A 16793-nucleotide genomic window follows, 5' to 3' on the forward strand; every position below is an offset into this window, starting at 1 on the left:
AACTGAGCAAAATGGCTCAGACATGAACCTGTATAGCAACAGCGCCAGCTTTGCAAGAAATAATCTAATGGACATTGAAATCAGTTTGCTACAAGTAAATTTGAAAAGATCAGCTTGGGCACCTGCAGGAACTCTCAAGGTAAGTGCTACCATGACTCATCTGCTGCTCAGAATTCAGCAGGCACCTCGCCGACACAACCTACGACTGCCGCAGTTCATTTAACACAAGCTGATGAAATTCCTCTCTCCAATTCTGCCTCCAGCTCAAAGTTTAACTGAATGATGGCTGTGCCTCAAGGTCATGGTGGTGCTGCTCCTGGGCCAGCTGACAGCAAGCCCAGCTGAAAGGCTCGGGCTCTGTTTCTGTCCCAGTGTGAGTATCAGGGACTCTATGGAAACACAGGATTTACAAAGCCCTGCAAACCTAGGATCCCACTTAATGTCACTGCATTTAGCTCATCCAACATTGGTTTAAAGCACATTTTAGAAGCCTCTGTCTTGAACATAAATTTTCAATGCTGAATTAGCGAGAATTATTTGGAACAGTTGTCTATAAAGCAGTTTACAGGTATTCTCCCAGAAAGATCAGCAAAAACATTTAATCTGACTGCAACAAAACTCACAGAAACTGTATCCAGTGAATCTGTCAAATGTAGAAGGAAAACAAAGTTGCATGGCATATGAAGCAAAGTAGCTTTACAAATGTCATTTTCTTTTATAAACAAGCAAATCGGGACCACCCTATTTGAACATGTATTTAAAAATACATCTGTTAACATCACACAGTTTTCATTTTTGTCACACAGGAATCTTTTTCTGAGAGGGAAATAAATAGCACACAATATTTCAAAATAAAAATTGCTGCCTTGCCCCTGAGGTGCTAATGTTTTTAGCATTTAAAAAAAAAAAAGTTTCTGGTGCAAGAAGGAGATGCACAAAGGTGCAAAAGTGCCTTTTTCTTTTCAGAGCAGTGAAAAAAGTACAGCTTGCCTCTTTTCTAGGATGCTTTATATACTTAAATCATTTATTTCGTAATCAAAGTCTGTATCTAAAATGGCAGTGTTTATGCATACATCATAATTCAGTGCTCTGAGCTCATCAAAATCTGAGTGTAGGCGGGAGAGAGAAAGGCCTGAAACGGGCTTTCTGCCACTACCCTCAAACCTACTCACATGGCCTGTAGCAACAGCAGAATTATTTTCTCTCTAACCCTTCAGGAGACCTCGTCTGAAGAGGCTTCAGAAATCTCCTTTGTCACTGAGAAAGTTTAGGTGATTATGGTTTGAAGTATGGCTTTTCACACCACAGTTTTGCTTCTGATTTTTAAAGTTTAAAACTCAAAGGTTCCACAGTCCAGTTCAAGGTTTTGAAGTTTCCAAACCTAAACTTTAGTCTCTATGAAAAAAAAAAAGACAGAACTTATCTGCCTAGTTCTAAATTAAGTTTAGCTTTTCACACTAATACGCCATATATTATTAAATATGCTCGTTAATTAGGTGCCTGTGAAGCTATAACTTAACATCATTATAGTTTTGCACTCTACAACAAAATTAGACATTTTAAGCATTTATTCATAGGTAGGTAAGGAACTGGTTCTTTAAGCAAAAATTGCTATAAATTTATAAATACAAATAGTGCTTATGTTTTCTTCATTCATGCTTGAACAGATTACAAACTAAATACAATGAAGTTACGTTTAAGCACCCCACATAGACAAGAGGGATAAAAGAAAAGTTTGCTGGTATATACTATACTTAGTTCCAAGACACTATAAGTTACTTTTTCACTGTTCAGTGTTCCCTAACTCTGCATTAGTTTTAAGGCTATATATACAAATATGTATATGTCAAAGTTAGGGAAAGACAAATATAGCAAAATGCATTGCACTACATTTTCCTATCAAAAAGTAATTATACACCAAGTTCTGATTCTGTTTAACTGCAGTAAATGTTACAATCTACTTGTTTTACTGATTTTCCTTTTGAGGAATCTGCCTACTAAATGAGTAAACTACATATTAAATACAATATTCTCAACCAAAAAGACAATACAAGGTGCACAAAACAGCAGTTTTGCAAACACGACTGACTTGAAAACTTAATTTTCATATGCTCAATGGGAGAAAGCTAAGCTTAAATCAAATTAGTTTATTATCTTATAAAATTTTAAATTAGAATTTTAAACAACAAACAGTTAAATATTGTCAACATGCTATACCTCAAATCACAAGTACTGTTTAACCACTAGTCTCTCATTCTAAGTAAGTGGGTCAATTAAAAACACACACCATAAAATGTTAAAGATTGTCAGGCTTTAACAAATGTATTTTCATCAAACAGTAGGCAAATTCAAACCAATGCACATCTTCAGTAGGGAGGGGCAAAAAAAAACCAAAACAAAACAAACAAAAAAAAAAAACCAAACCAAAACAAACCCAACACCAAAAAGCCTGAAAAACCCACATTTGTAAAAAATAGGGTAACGGATTAATCCCACATCATCCTCTAGCATATGGCTATGTCTTGGGCAATAATCAAAATCCTTCCCATTTTAAAAATGGGCTACCAATTAAGAAAAATATTCTTCCACAAGTAAAATATCATTTACAATGGCACTGACACTTTAAAAGGCAGGAAAAGAAGGAATTACACATTTATGGGTAAATGTCTTGTTTGTTAAATCAAGCTTTATTGATAAAATGGAATTCAGAGTACTTTTCTTGGAACAGCAGCAGACCCAGCCAATCAGGATTGTAAAAATGCTGCAGACTCCTACTTTATGTAGAAAGTTGTCTTCATGCTCAGTGATTAGTAGTTTCAGGTAAGGGTTAATGAAAAAAGAGGTGCAAAGAACCAAGGTGCTCTGATCCCAAGACTGGTATATGTATGAACAGGATACTGTTAACAGGGCACGATTTAACTCCCACTGAACTCAAAATCACAAATCCCTTCGACTCAACGTGAGAGCAGGAGTGCATCCAAGAAAATTATATATGTTTGTTGAAGAATGTGCACTACTCCTAAGTTATTTTTCCATTGCCAAGCAAAATTCACACACTATAATTTCTGGTAGGTTGCCCATGAGTTCAGCTTTCATAGAAACCAAAAAAGTTATCTTTAACAGTTTTGTGCACCTCTTGAGCACCTAGCTGGCTAGGCTGCTGCTCCTTGCAATCCAAAACCACAACATGATTTTTAAAAGGGATATATATTGTTGCATCACACAAGCCAAAACATTTCTTCTAACCTTTATAGTGATTTAAAGCGGTTCATAATTAAATATGAGCATTTTGTACAAAGACAATTGCACTTTACAAAAACAAAATCATACAACAAATTGCTGGAGTCTGATTTACAACATGAATTTATGGTTTGAAATCACGTTTACAGAAGTCTGTTTTACAAAAAAGATCAGTTCCTGGGCTAGAAGTCGTACTGCTGTAGTCACTCTCACCAACACATCATATTCCCTTCTTTAATTAAGGTTGAGGATGGATGTTAAGAAGGGTCACTGAGGTTGGGCTGCACTTTCATTTGCAGGATGAAACGTGAACTCCACAGCTAGATGAGCAGTTTTACCACATATCATCAGTTGAGGCAGAATCCTTAAAGAAAAAAGAAGGAACCCTTTAAAGTCTGGAGTGCCCATCCTTGCGGCAGTTTCTGGATAATCCAGACTGAAAAGGGTAAAGACTTAAATCATTTCAAGAGTCTGTTTTCTCTCCCCTTTTAGAAACAGCTTTTAAAAAGTATCTAAACCCCACATATTCTTAATTAACGAAACATTAGAACCAAGAAATTTCAAAATATGACTGTTTCATCAATCCTGAAAATAAGAACCTAGGAATGTTACTCAAAAGCATTTCCAGAGCCTTTCTAGCTATTTCCTGAGTAGTTACAAGTAATACAAAATGGATACACTCAGTTCACAGGTGCCAGAAAAGAGCAGGATGTGCTCATGCCATGTGTTATCACCATTACCATCTTTTGTGTTCTCAGCCCTCCCTCGCTGCATGGGAAGATACAGACATCAACTGACACCCTGTTATAACTCAGAGCTATTTTAACACTTTTAATTTAAGGTTACAGAAGTGTAGTTGAGGCAACTGAAGGAAATTGTAATTTTGGATGTAATAAAACCGCAAGGGGAAGAAAATAAATGCATATAAATAAATTTAAAAAAAAGGATATTGAAAGCAGAGACATGTTGTGCTCCAAATAATTGCATGGCCACACTACTTGGCAATTCAACCTATCCAGTACCTGAGTGTCCCAAAAATTCATTCAATTTAGGTCCACATGCAACAGCAGATTTTGTATAACTACCACAAGCCTGACAAATGTTTAACCAATTCCTGGTTTAACCAATTTAATTTTACCAAGTGTTTTTTAATCCATTTACCTCTGTGTCAGGCCTGTTTTGCTTTTCCCTTGCTTAGACTGCTCTATATCCATCTTTCTCTACCAGCCTTATGAGGTGGGCTCACAGGTTAACCAGGAGCAAGTGGGGCCACAGCTCTACAGCTGAACTCACAGCTGAATCAGCAGCACCTGAATCAGAGCAACCTGCTCCTGTGCACCACCTTTAGTGGTTTCAGCATCACTGCTCCTTTCCCCTAAGCAATTAAGGGGCAGGATGGGCTTTTACAACAGCACATCCTGGTGCTTCCACTGCTACACCTCCCCATCATTACTGAGGCTGCAGGAGGGAGAAATATTACTCCTCTTCAAAAGCACTGCCTTAGTGACTCCTTGGAGAGGAAAGAAGCTAATTAAGTCTCTAGCAATGCCACCCGTGGTAATTTCTTAGCACTGAAGTTCTGCACCCTTCATTCAAACTTGCACACAGAATACATTACAAACCAGAGAGGAACAGTTGGCACGGAGGTGTAGTTAAAAAAAACACAAACTGAAATTGCCCTTTGCAAAAGTACCACCTCCAGCTTTTCCTTCAAGACCAGAAGTAGCAAAGGAGAGCAATTATATGAAAGAGCAAAATGGTTGCTTCAAGAATGAAGAATAAAAGCAGCAGGAGTAAAAATGCAGGAGCTGCTTGCCAACTATTCCATATGCAAATTTCTGTATCTCAGTTGCCAACATTAGCAAAAAGTTTGTGTACTGTACATTTGTAGAACAGCAACATAGTACAGAATGTATTTTGAAGGTAAAGCATCCTCCTTCAGCTCCTATTCAGGAATTTTTATGCTAAAAATAGAACAAAGGCTGCCAAATAAAACTAGTAAAACCAACAGACAATCTTTATGTCTGGCTGCTTTTCACTTTATGTCACATCCAAACTTGTAAGTAATTTCTGCTGATAGTTAAAGGATCAGCTTAACTGCTCTGAGATACTGTACTTTCAGTGACAGAATGCTGTTTCTGGTGATCAAACTGCCACTGGAATCATGCTCATGTTCACTGTTTGGTTTGTGACAGTGGATTTATGTGTCTCTCAGTACTGACATATAAGAACCCAAAGTGACTGCTTGCTCTAAGATGCCCTATGCTTAAGAATAAAAGTGTTTACACAGTCCATTTGGTAAACTTAATATATTCTTAACACGTGCGTTTAGAAATAGCATTTTATTTCTTGATATTTAGGGAAAAATGTTTCCTTGTAAAGAAGGGGGAAAAAAAGCCCCTCATGACTCTTTCCACCATTTGGCAGCACTTGGAAACCCAAGCAGGACTGAAATAATGAAATTCCAGAGGACAAATGAATCAACCCTACTGGAGTTTTGAGATGATGATCAGCACAAGGCAGTGGAAAACAATTACAAAACACAGCCCGAAGAGCACAACAGTGTTTTTCCTCTCTTAGGGGAAGGGGTCTTTAACAAGAATTTGCAGTATCTTTCTTTATAAAACAGCTTAAATAATTGGGGTGGGGGGGGGAGAGAGAAGAGAATGTAAGAGAAAAGCTACTCACAGCATCATCGTTCCTGTAGGGATTCAGTCTGTTATACACAGCTTCAATCACACTCCGTCTAGAGCAAAACAAACAAAACAAAAAAACCCACAAGATTTTAAGGCTGTGTTTATGTTTTTTCCCCAAGCCAAATTCCCAATTTTAATTTAAATGCAAACTTTAGAATGTTCCAAATTCATGGAACCATGTTTACTGCAAGTTAGCACTGTCCTTAAACATCCCATATCCTGTAAAACCTTTAGGCTCAAGGCAAACAAGGCTGAATATCCCTCAGAGTTCAACAGGAGAAGGGCACAACCTGACAGTCAGGTCTTCACTTTGAGAAAGGGCAGCAGAAACCTCAGTGGACATTGATTGTCCTGGTCACTTGTGTGGCCAAAAACCACTGCAGCAATACCTCATGTATTATGGCATGTATTACGTAGTACTTCCATAGGGGAACAGTGTTGTTTTATCTTCTGGACACACAAAAATTACATTCTGAAGTACATTTTTGTCCATGTTACATCCTAAAATGGACTTTTCATGTGCAAACATGAAAAAAAAAATAGTTCTAGAACTGTACTCTTCTATAATGACATGCCTAACGGTCTCCTGCAATTTTTTCTTAAAACAGAAATTGCAGTTTTGTGTATTGTATCTTCAGACTGACATAAATTTTGTCTGGTAAAAAATATTAAAAAAAATTAATTCAAGCATTTTGAAATTTACCTCTTTTTAAAAAGGCCCATGCTTAGCATATTTAAGATGGCTTAAAATTAACTTTCATCTCTGGGATTCTTGACTTTTCTAATACTGATAGATAAAATATAAATATGGCATTTTCAATCAACATGCAAATGAGCAACATTACTTTTATTTATTTAACATGGGGTGGAAAAACTGAGAGTCAAAAACCCCCCTGGAAACTGGTAACAAAAAAAGATATCCAAAACAACAAAACACAACTCAATGTGAGGCTGAAGGAAGCAGTTGCCTTTGTCTTTCCCACTATACAAGGAGAAAACTTTGGAGGGAGAACAGCAATGAAAGAGGGGAGTAAAAAAAAAAAGAAATTACAGATTGGACTTTAAATGCAACTTTCTTTTGGATCCCCTTCTGCAGAACCAAGTAAGATAAAGTAGCAGACCGTGATACAAAACAAACTTCAAAGAACAACCTTTAAACTGCTGATGAATACATGCAGAGCAACCACAAAGGAGTGCAAGGGAAGAAAAAAAGCAGATGACAAGTTTTGTAATCATCCTGCAACACTGAAGAATCAGGAACTACCATGTATAAACATCACAGTGAATGATTACAGGGCATGAAAGAAGAGGCTGGATTTAAAGCAATAAAATCAAGCAATTACACACAAAGTACATTGCATATATGGACTGGAAACGTCCCCATATCTTTCAAGAAATAGGTATCTTTGATTCTAAATACAGGCAGATTTCTTGGAAAGCATCTTCTTCCTTCCAAAATGGCAGTAGCGCTTTAAGTTACATCAACAGCCAATTAAATCAGTATTTCTCTAAGTCCCTACTCAAACTAGAATCACTGAGACATAAAATCCCACTGAAGTCACATCACTTCAGCATTTCTTCACAACCATGATGCTACTTCTAGCCAAAAAGAGATTAAGAAAAATCAATTTGTATGCTGCATTTCATGAGTAACTGATTCACTCATACTTCAACACCACAGCAGCCCATCCTAAACAGATGCTATTATACTTCAAATTGTTGTCTTTTCTTCTCCTAGTGAAACAATTCCATAGGAACAATATTGTTTTCTAGAATCCAACTTTACAGTTATAACTTTATAATTTATTCATTTATTAATTTATAATTTATCCAATTATGTGCCTAAAATCCCAATGTTTTGGTGTAAGGACACAAAAATCGGTACTCTGAAAGGCCAAAAATATTCTGTATCATATGTGCCCAATCCATTTTAACACAGCACAGGCTCATGAAGAATCTTTTGAACCAAAAAGCACTTGCTTTGGGGTGTAAACAAGCTGAGCACATTGCTTTCTTAAAGACTGAATATTTGAGAAACCACAGAGCATCACCACTGAACCCTTCAAGGACAAAGTCAGCTATATAAAGCTACAGATTTAACTTCCCATTTTTCCTTTTTGATAGACTTCTATCTTGCTTTCAGATTTGTCACAAGCAGAGAGGAACAAAAGCAAATTTTTAAGCAATTACAACATAGCTACAGACAAGAAGAGAAAGCTGCCAAGCAAAACATTTTATGCATATCACTCCTTGTTGAAGTGTATAACACTTCAAGTAATTAAAGCCAGGGCATTATTTTCACATGTTCAAATGTAACATCCCCCCAGAAACCCCAATTAATTACATAAAACAGACACTCAGGCCACCCTTAAAAACCCCTCATTCATTCCCAGAATTACAGTTTGACATTTAATTTTTGCAATGATTCATAGTCAACTCCACTCTTGGGCTTGTCCTTTTCACCCAGAACAACTGAGTAATAAAAACTGAAGAACAGATCATCACCTTTTGTCCTATGCCCTTCCTCCCTCCCTGCCCCCCAAATTTTAAGAGTGGCCTTGCAGTTCAAATGTGATTTAAATCAAACCCCACATGTACACTGATGTGAACTCACTTGCTTGCCAACTCCCCCCCCGGTGGGAGGTTTGGGATGCTCTCAGTTGCTAACGTACGCATCACGTGGACTAAGTCTGGCACTCCTTCACCCTGCTTCTTTATGATCTCTGGGAATCAGAAGTACTTTTTTTGTAAGTGCAGTCCAAATTTAACTTAAAAAGATTGAAACACTCAGTTTTATAAAAAGGCAGCTTAACATTAAAAAAAAAATAAAAGATTAAAGCAACAGACCGTACTCAACATGGTAATTGTTAACTTTGGTTCCATAAGGAAAAACCTGTAACAGATTTGACACAGATTTACTGCTGTTAAACATGCTGACTTGGTTTTAGAAATACACAGCTACCTAGTAACAGTGAGGGAAAAAATCTTTAATGGCTTTCCTGCTATACATTAGATAGAAGATGCAATATCTTCCCACAGTATGCCCAAGGCATGGGGCAGATATTAACATCAGCTTTATTGTTGCAACACAAGATAAAATATTATTGCCATGACAAAACACATAATATTTTCAAGAAATAAAAGCTTACACATGTCAGAAGTAATTCCCATGGCTGTATGTGTATTAACCAATACTTGTACCTCACTGCATTACAGCAACATACAGATTTTAAGAACTATTACACATAAATTAAAAGCCAGGGACATCACATCTAATTGACAGTTTCATCCTCAACTCATGAGATCTTTAAATTCAGGGCAGAAACTTAAAGCTGATCCACTCCAGCTTCCAGGTGAAGAGAATGTGTATTGTAGCCACAGCCACGTTTGTCAAAGCATTCATTCTCTAACTTTAGTCTTAAGCCTGGATGGTTTGGGTTTTTGTTTTTGGTGTTTGCTTTTTTCACTTTTCTCCTCAAGTCAAAAGCACACAATTTTATTTGACTTCAAGACATTTCAAACCATATCACCCCTGAAGAGCCCCTCTTTAAATAGCGATTTTATGAAGTTTAAAGAACAAAAACATTTTAAAAAATGCATCTCATCCATTTCTCTGTAAGCATGAGCTCTCAGAAACTGCAAAACACATGAATTATTAAGACCTAGTGCTGTTCATCTTCAAGTGAATACTGCAAGAGGCGTAAAATAATCTGCACATACGTGCACATCTATAGATGCATGCACCTACATGCACACTACTCTTCATGTAATAAAGCATTTACACAGTTTGAAAATAGTTGGAATTCATCAGTACCTCTTTTGAAAAAAACTCAAGCATTCAGATTTTGGCCTAAATTCCAGAAGAAAATATCAAGTTTCCATTTTATAATTTGAGAGACAAGGCACATTGAAAAACTTTTAAAACCCACACGTAACCGATCCTTTTTAGTTAAAACAAAACAAAACCTAAAAAAACCCCAACAATTGTGAATTACTTTTTGTGTATGTAATGCTTTTTCAGGGCTGTGTGTGTTTAAAAAAACCATCAGCTCTGTTTTGCAGTCAGGCTGTGTAAATTATTTGCATGGTATAGTGGAAACACTGCCTAGTCCTCAACCAGCATCCAAGTCTGCAGCACAAGGCTTTAAACTGTTTACTTCAAAACCTAAATTTTAAATATATGACACCGCATACCAGACACCTCAAAAACTTGCCATTTCCTCAAAAATCTACAGCCAAAGTTCATTTTACCATCTAGTACTTAGCAAAGAAATAATCTTTGAATCTTAAATCTGAATAAGAAGCCAAGATCTCAGATTTGGTTTGCCAAATTCCTTTATTGTGCAATTTTGAACATCTAGAATATGCTACATTGTGCTAGTGCTAATGTTCTGCTGTACAAAAATAAGGAATTTATAGTTGACCTATACTACACAGTTTCACAACCTGTAACTGCAGTACATTTAACATACAGTCTCCACTAAATGAATACATTTATATTTTGATAAAACTATAGATACAGACTGAAAGAACACTGAAGACACAACAAATGGAGTCGGCCTGCTAGCTGTGTTTAATTTATTGGAATTATCTTGTTTCAATACACCTTCAACCCTCCCCCCAGTCTTTAGTTTACTTTTAAACCTTCTACACATTTTCATGGCACCAAGCACTGGAAAATGTACTTACAACCCTAAAATAAAGGATTCAAAAATGGGAATTCCATACAAAGTTTAAGAAAAAGCCAGAACTTTGTTATGCAAAAATTAGGGAAGGAACATGTAACAGCTAACTTAAAATATTTTATCTCTACATAGCTATAAATATTGCAGGGATTATCTATTATGGAATGGTTTTAAGTAAGAAAAAATGAGAACAGTAAAAAAAAAAAAAAAGCTTAGACAAGTTTCTTTTTAGAGTCAACACATCAATAACACATATTAGTGCAAATAATAGCAACACATTTTGGAATGACTGATTACTTCTACCATGAGGTTCACATGATACTTTAGGAGTAACATTGGTTTATTGCAAGTAATGGCAATAAATGCAAGTTTATTGCAAGTAATCTCCACACTTGCTGCTTCTTCCATTATTTGTTGCAGCTACAAATCTGGACCACCAACACATCAGGAGAGTCTTAAATGACATGGTAAGTAGAAAAGCTTCTACATTTTTCAAAATCTAAATCATCTCTCCTTATTCAAGATGACCATCTTTATTAAATCCTATTCAGCCTTAGAATTTGCACTAGTTTTTAACATTATAAAGGTATATTCTGGGCCAAGAGGTAAAAATACAACCAGAAAAAAAAGTGCACATTAGAAAGGAGCGACTCTCATTACTTGTTGGACTTCACTGAGTACTGAAGTGCATAAAAATACGTAATATGCATTTTGACCAAGTGTCCACTTTAATGAATTTTAAATTTAAATGGATATTACAGATTAGTAAGATCATTCTAAAAGCACTCTTTATATTTTTTAGTTCAGCCAAAAAACAGGCTTTTAAAGTTAAGCACTGCCACTCTTATAGTATCCTAAGACAAGAGCAAGAGTACTCACTGTAGTGTCTAAAGTTTAAGATGCTGCAGCAGTCCTACCTTACTTGTCAATAAGGCATTATCCATTTACTTCAGAAACAATGCAATGGCACAGGAATTAAGTAAAATATAACAAAAGTTATCAACTCCTGTTCTTGAAGTTCAGGCCTTTCAACTTTCCTCATGCATAAGTCCTAAAAGGCCAAATTCTGCAAACAGCTGATACAAATCACTGCTGGGTTGAGTAGTGTTTACTAAATATTAATTAATTTAAATAATATTTTTGTGCAACAATAGACAAAAGATTAAGGATGACTCTCAAAATTAAGCAAAGACCCTTGAGGGGAAGAACAATATATTTCCTCAAGTTGTTCAGACATCATCCCATTAAATTAGAATTAAAGTGCTATATAACTACATACAGAATCCTTCTGCCTCTATGCAATTATCACACTTTGCTCATTCCTGTAAATTTCCTATTTGTATAAATGCAAAGTACCAGCAGCCAAATTCCTTGTATGTACCATAATCACACGCAGGTCCAGTGTTTAAGCTCTTCCTTTATAAAATGAAGCTGCTGTACAAAATGCCAGCTTTCCTCACCCTAATATTCCTGGGGTATGATGAGGCCAGCTGAAGATGCAGCCTTGGCTTCATGATATTTTCATATTCCAGCTCACGGGCTTGTCTGAACTCAGACACAATGTCTAAGATAAGAAGGCAGTACTTGCCCAGATGAGGGAAGTTACCACGCTGTGAATCAATGTGTGAATGTACAGCACACTTGTTCTTCACCCAATCTGTGAGCGGGCACACACAGCAAGCTCCTCACACTCCTGGTGCAAACCTGCTCCCTGCTCTGCACGGGGGAGCCATCTGACACTTCCCTGCTGCAGTGTGATATTCCTGCACTGGGATATTCCTGCCATGCTGTCAGGGACATTCACACCAGCGCTGACTGTGCACCAACCTCTCCTCTCGGGCAAGTGTGGAGAGTAAAGCACAGAAATGTCTGCCTGGCCATTTGTTCAGGGGCAGAACGGATGCAGTTTGCTGAGACCTGGTGAGTGAGGCCTTCAAACAACGTGGTACTTTCTGCAGGAGCACCTACACGGGTTGTAAGAGCTTTAAAAATTGCACATGGGTTTGTCTGAGCCCGTAATTCCCATGCAGGCAAGTCCTCTGTGAAATTTCTGGAGCTGCACTGTGTTACCTTCATGCAAGTTAAGGAGGAAAAAAAGCACATCATGTACTCCTCTAACTTACTAATCACTGCTATCACAGTTGTGGAGAACTCTGCCTGTCGTGCCCTGTGTGCTATTAAGAATTCTTGGGATTATACACACACATAACTAGACTTGTAACATATAGAGGAGTCCACTTCAAAAATAGACTTAACCTATGCAAATAATGCATACAGCATGTCTTAAATTTCAGAAACAAACTCCAAGCTGTAGTTAGTTTTAAATATCAAAAGGCACTATAATGCAGTTTAAATCAGAAATAATTTGACTGACTGATTTCAAATATCATTTTTATGTGATCCAAAAGCCCCACTTGCAGTTTCAATTTAAAGTTTAAGAACTCTTGAAATACAAATTTAAAGAAAATTTTTTAAGTTACTATCAGAGTAAGATGAGTTCCCAGCTTTTGTTTGTCATGAATGCTTAAATATCAGCTTTGACAAATTTCTGATGTACTTTCAAATAAGTAAATATGTAAGCAGGTGCTTATAGATTACAGTAATCAAGCTGTAACCCTACTATTACTTGATAATAAAGTATTACACCTAACTGATTTGTGTACTTAACTATACGGAAAAATGGCACTCAAATTACCATCCTCACAGACACTTTCTAAGATATTCTATTATTTCATTTAACTCCATGTAACAGGAACCAGGATTCACTGGTCTGAAGCTAGCTAGTGCTGTCAACAGACACAGGAAGAACACTGACCATAAATTAATTCTGTGCCATCCCAAATAATTTTCAGGGCTACAGGCTGCTGCACTTTCCCAGCAGAACTTTCTCAGGACATATATGAGTGCCTTTTCCAGAGGTACACAGGATGGCCAATGGCACTTGAAGGTCTGTTAAAAAGCCTGTATGTGTTAAGGGTTTAGGTGTTGGAAGGGGAAGGGGGCCAGGGGTCCGTTTAGAAACAAAGTTACTTATTTTTTTTTAAATGATCCACCTTCTACTCTGCTTTCCAGGTACTTGTCCAATTCTGCCTCTCTTTTCACCGCCTCTGGTGATACCTTTGGTGCATTCGGAAAACAGATCAATATCACACTCATGTTGTCTCGACTTCCCTGGTGGAAAAGAAAAAATTATTTGAGAAATGTATACACACCAGGCTAAACACACATCAAAGCATTTTAAACACAGAAATTCACAAATCATATGGTATCAGAATCCAACTTTCACTATTATGGATTAATATTATCATTAGGATTAATCTCCCTGTACCCCTTACAGAATTCCAGGCCCATTCATTTGGTACAACTCTTAAGTCATTGTTTTTTCCTCTATTATGGTCTGAAGACTACATGGAGCCAGTTACAGACACCCCATTGTCATCTAAAAACTGACATTAGTAATGAGTGATATATAATTACAAAGTTGTGTTCCATCTTGTTTTAAGTACCATCCAAGCATTTGGGGAAAACAGCTGAATGGGTGAACAAAACCATTACTACTCAAAAGCACTAATCAGGAAGGTGCTGAATTCAGACAGTGCCTCCACCAAAAATCACAGCTATTAAGATTTTTTTTCTTCTCCTTTTCATTTAAAACAAGAAAAGTTGCAAGTGAGAGAATTTGTTAGAAAACCAGCCGTAAGATACCCAGGTCTTTGCAAATAAAAGAACCCCCAATACTCGAATATTTAAAAATACAAACACATTCTGCTTATGCAAAGTGACTGTTTGGTTTACTTTCAATACCCCTGTGCTTTGGCTACAAACATGCATCCATAGGCTTAACTTTTAACACTAATTAACTCCACTGATATCAGCAAGATCAAGAACAAGCCAGTGTGCAGAACAGCAGTGTATGGGTATGGGGATGTGCTGCCAGCTGGCTCCTACAAAGCTCACAGCATCCACAAACCACTTGTTCCTTTTCTGGTATTAGTTTTTAGGATTACCAAACAAAAATGTAAACAAAAATATCACCATTATCAATTTGCCAAGGTGTTGGAAAGCAATGACAATTTTCCTGATGGGAAGCAATGATTCTGTTAGCCATGTGGGAAGAACAGGGATGTTGTCTTAAGAAAAACGTTGGCTTTTTTTACTCTATGACTTCCAGTTTGCCTTTGCAAAATAAGTATCAAACTATGAAACTCAGTAACTCCATCACACTGCAACTTATTAATACAAAGTAGAAGTAAATGCAGACAAGATTACATAGTTTTGTTAAACCTAATAGTCTCATCTTCTACTCCAGCTGTATCACACAACAGTGAATAAAAAATACAGTAAATAAACCAAAATAAAAACTAACTTAGGAAGCCAGGTCTTCAAAATATGAAGTCAAGGTTCATTGACTCTGCATTTATCTTGATGTAAATATGACAGTAATGTTACTACTACATGCCCAAGCAAGCAGGGAAACATCAGGAAGGGGAAAAATACTCTCCAGCCTGAATAAGTCTTAAGAGTTAAGGTTTTGCAAAGTATGCTATGAAAGAGAGAAGGGCAGTTATTGTCTTTAGCTTGCCATAAATTCCCATCAGCTTCTACTTTTCCACTGATCACAGTGTATCTATCTGTACATGATTATATCCTCTTAATTAACCAAAACCACCCAGAAAACCATTGTTTCTGTTGTGTGTTCCTTCCCCTCTGTCACCATTTCTGTAGGAAACATGGTCATCACTGTCAAAGTCATGTTACCATAAACCACTGAATATTTATAGACTGGAAGCAAAGTTATTATTAACTTGTTCATAAACTTCTAATAGTGAAAACACAGTAAACTCCTTCTGTCAAGTCTGGCTACCTTGTACAAGCAGGTGTCAACTATCTCATTGCAAACTTTCTCAAGGTCATCAGTGACTTCAAGTCTGGATCTTACAAAGTCACACAGCTCTTCATTTCCCATAACATCCCAGATACCGTCACAAGCCAGGATGATGAACTGATCATCTTCTTCTGATCTCTCAATTTCATAAACTTCAGGCTCGGGTGAGACCAGCTGTTCTGTAGGACCTTTCCCATGGACACATTTGTAATCAAAGTCCCCAAGTGCCCTTGAAACAGCAAGGGAGCCATTCACACGCTGAATCATTACAGAGCCACCTGCATTCTGTATACGTTCCTTCTCCAGGGGGTTACTTGGTTTGTGATCCTGTGTGAAGAAGTGAACCTTCCTGTTTCGACAGAGCAAACCTCTGGAGTCTCCACAGTTGATGAAGTATGTGTGTTGGGGAGAAATCATGACACCCACAGCTGTTGACCCACTTCTGTCTGCGCCATGCTTCTTCTCGGAGATGACTCTCATGTGTTCATCAATTTGCAGGAAACCTGTTCTGATGCCACACTTTACACTTTCCACAGATGGTGGTCCATCTGGCCCTTTAAAATCCTGGTTGCTCGTGATGTGATCTAATAAATGCTCACAGCAGTACTTGGCAACCTGTGATCCAGCGTGCCCATCATAGACAGCAAAAAAGGACCATCCATCAAGTCCATTTGGCAAACCAATCACAGCCGTGTGCGCATCCTCCATTTCCACACGCCAGCCTTGCATACTGCTCAGACCGTAACGCAGCCCATTCCCCTGCCCCTGGGCATTATGCTTCTCCATCTTTGGCTTGTCTAAAAATGCTCCCATGGTGACCTCCCTTCAGTTCTACAAAGGAGAAAAAAAGGAAGGATTACTAAGGTATTTCTTAAACGTCTCATTTAAAAATCCTGTTGGAAGATATTAAATGACGGTACAAGTAACGTTAAGATGACCAAAATACAAAGCTATAAAGCTGATTTTTCTGTGCCTCCAGTCAAATTTGCATTGCTTTCATCTAATTTAAACAAAGGCACTACTACTAGCTGAACTGCACTTCTTGTATTTTTGTATTTTCAGCTGTTTTACTTGAAAAATTTATATTCACTGTCATTCATGGTTCTGACAAAAGCCTCTAATAGAACTATGTATGAAACCAGTTTCAAAGAGAACTTGTTAACTGGCACACATTTGAATGGCTGTTCCCTGCAGCAACTGAGCCATGAAAGAGTTCAATGTTTCCAGGACACTGGCATTCCCTAGATCCCTACCTGCTGGCCACAAATTCTTGCTAATACTGCTTTT

General features: G+C 37.3%; 1 protein-coding gene across 2 annotated transcripts in view; it reads right to left on the reverse strand.

Annotated features, from left to right (window-relative positions):
• Positions 1–585: 585 nt before the first annotated feature.
• PPM1A (protein phosphatase, Mg2+/Mn2+ dependent 1A) overlaps positions 586–16793 on the reverse strand; it is a 30625-nt gene continuing 14417 nt past the window's right edge. The window contains exons 2-6 of one of the 2 annotated variants that reach the window (XM_062495751.1): positions 15486–16337; positions 13675–13792; positions 8551–8659; positions 5929–5986; positions 586–3604 (exon numbers count right to left, since the gene is read on the reverse strand). In XM_062495751.1, coding sequence (XP_062351735.1) covers positions 3575–3604; positions 5929–5986; positions 8551–8659; positions 13675–13792; positions 15486–16319 — 1149 coding nt within the window. In that variant the 5' untranslated portion in view covers positions 16320–16337 and the 3' untranslated portion in view covers positions 586–3574. The remainder of the gene's footprint in view (positions 3605–5928; positions 5987–8550; positions 8660–13674; positions 13793–15485; positions 16338–16793) is intronic. The other variant, XM_062495752.1, reaches the window with a different exon arrangement.

Source organism: Cinclus cinclus, chromosome 6 (assembly GCF_963662255.1).
Source record: "Cinclus cinclus chromosome 6, bCinCin1.1, whole genome shotgun sequence".
NCBI lineage: Eukaryota > Metazoa > Chordata > Aves > Passeriformes > Cinclidae > Cinclus > Cinclus cinclus.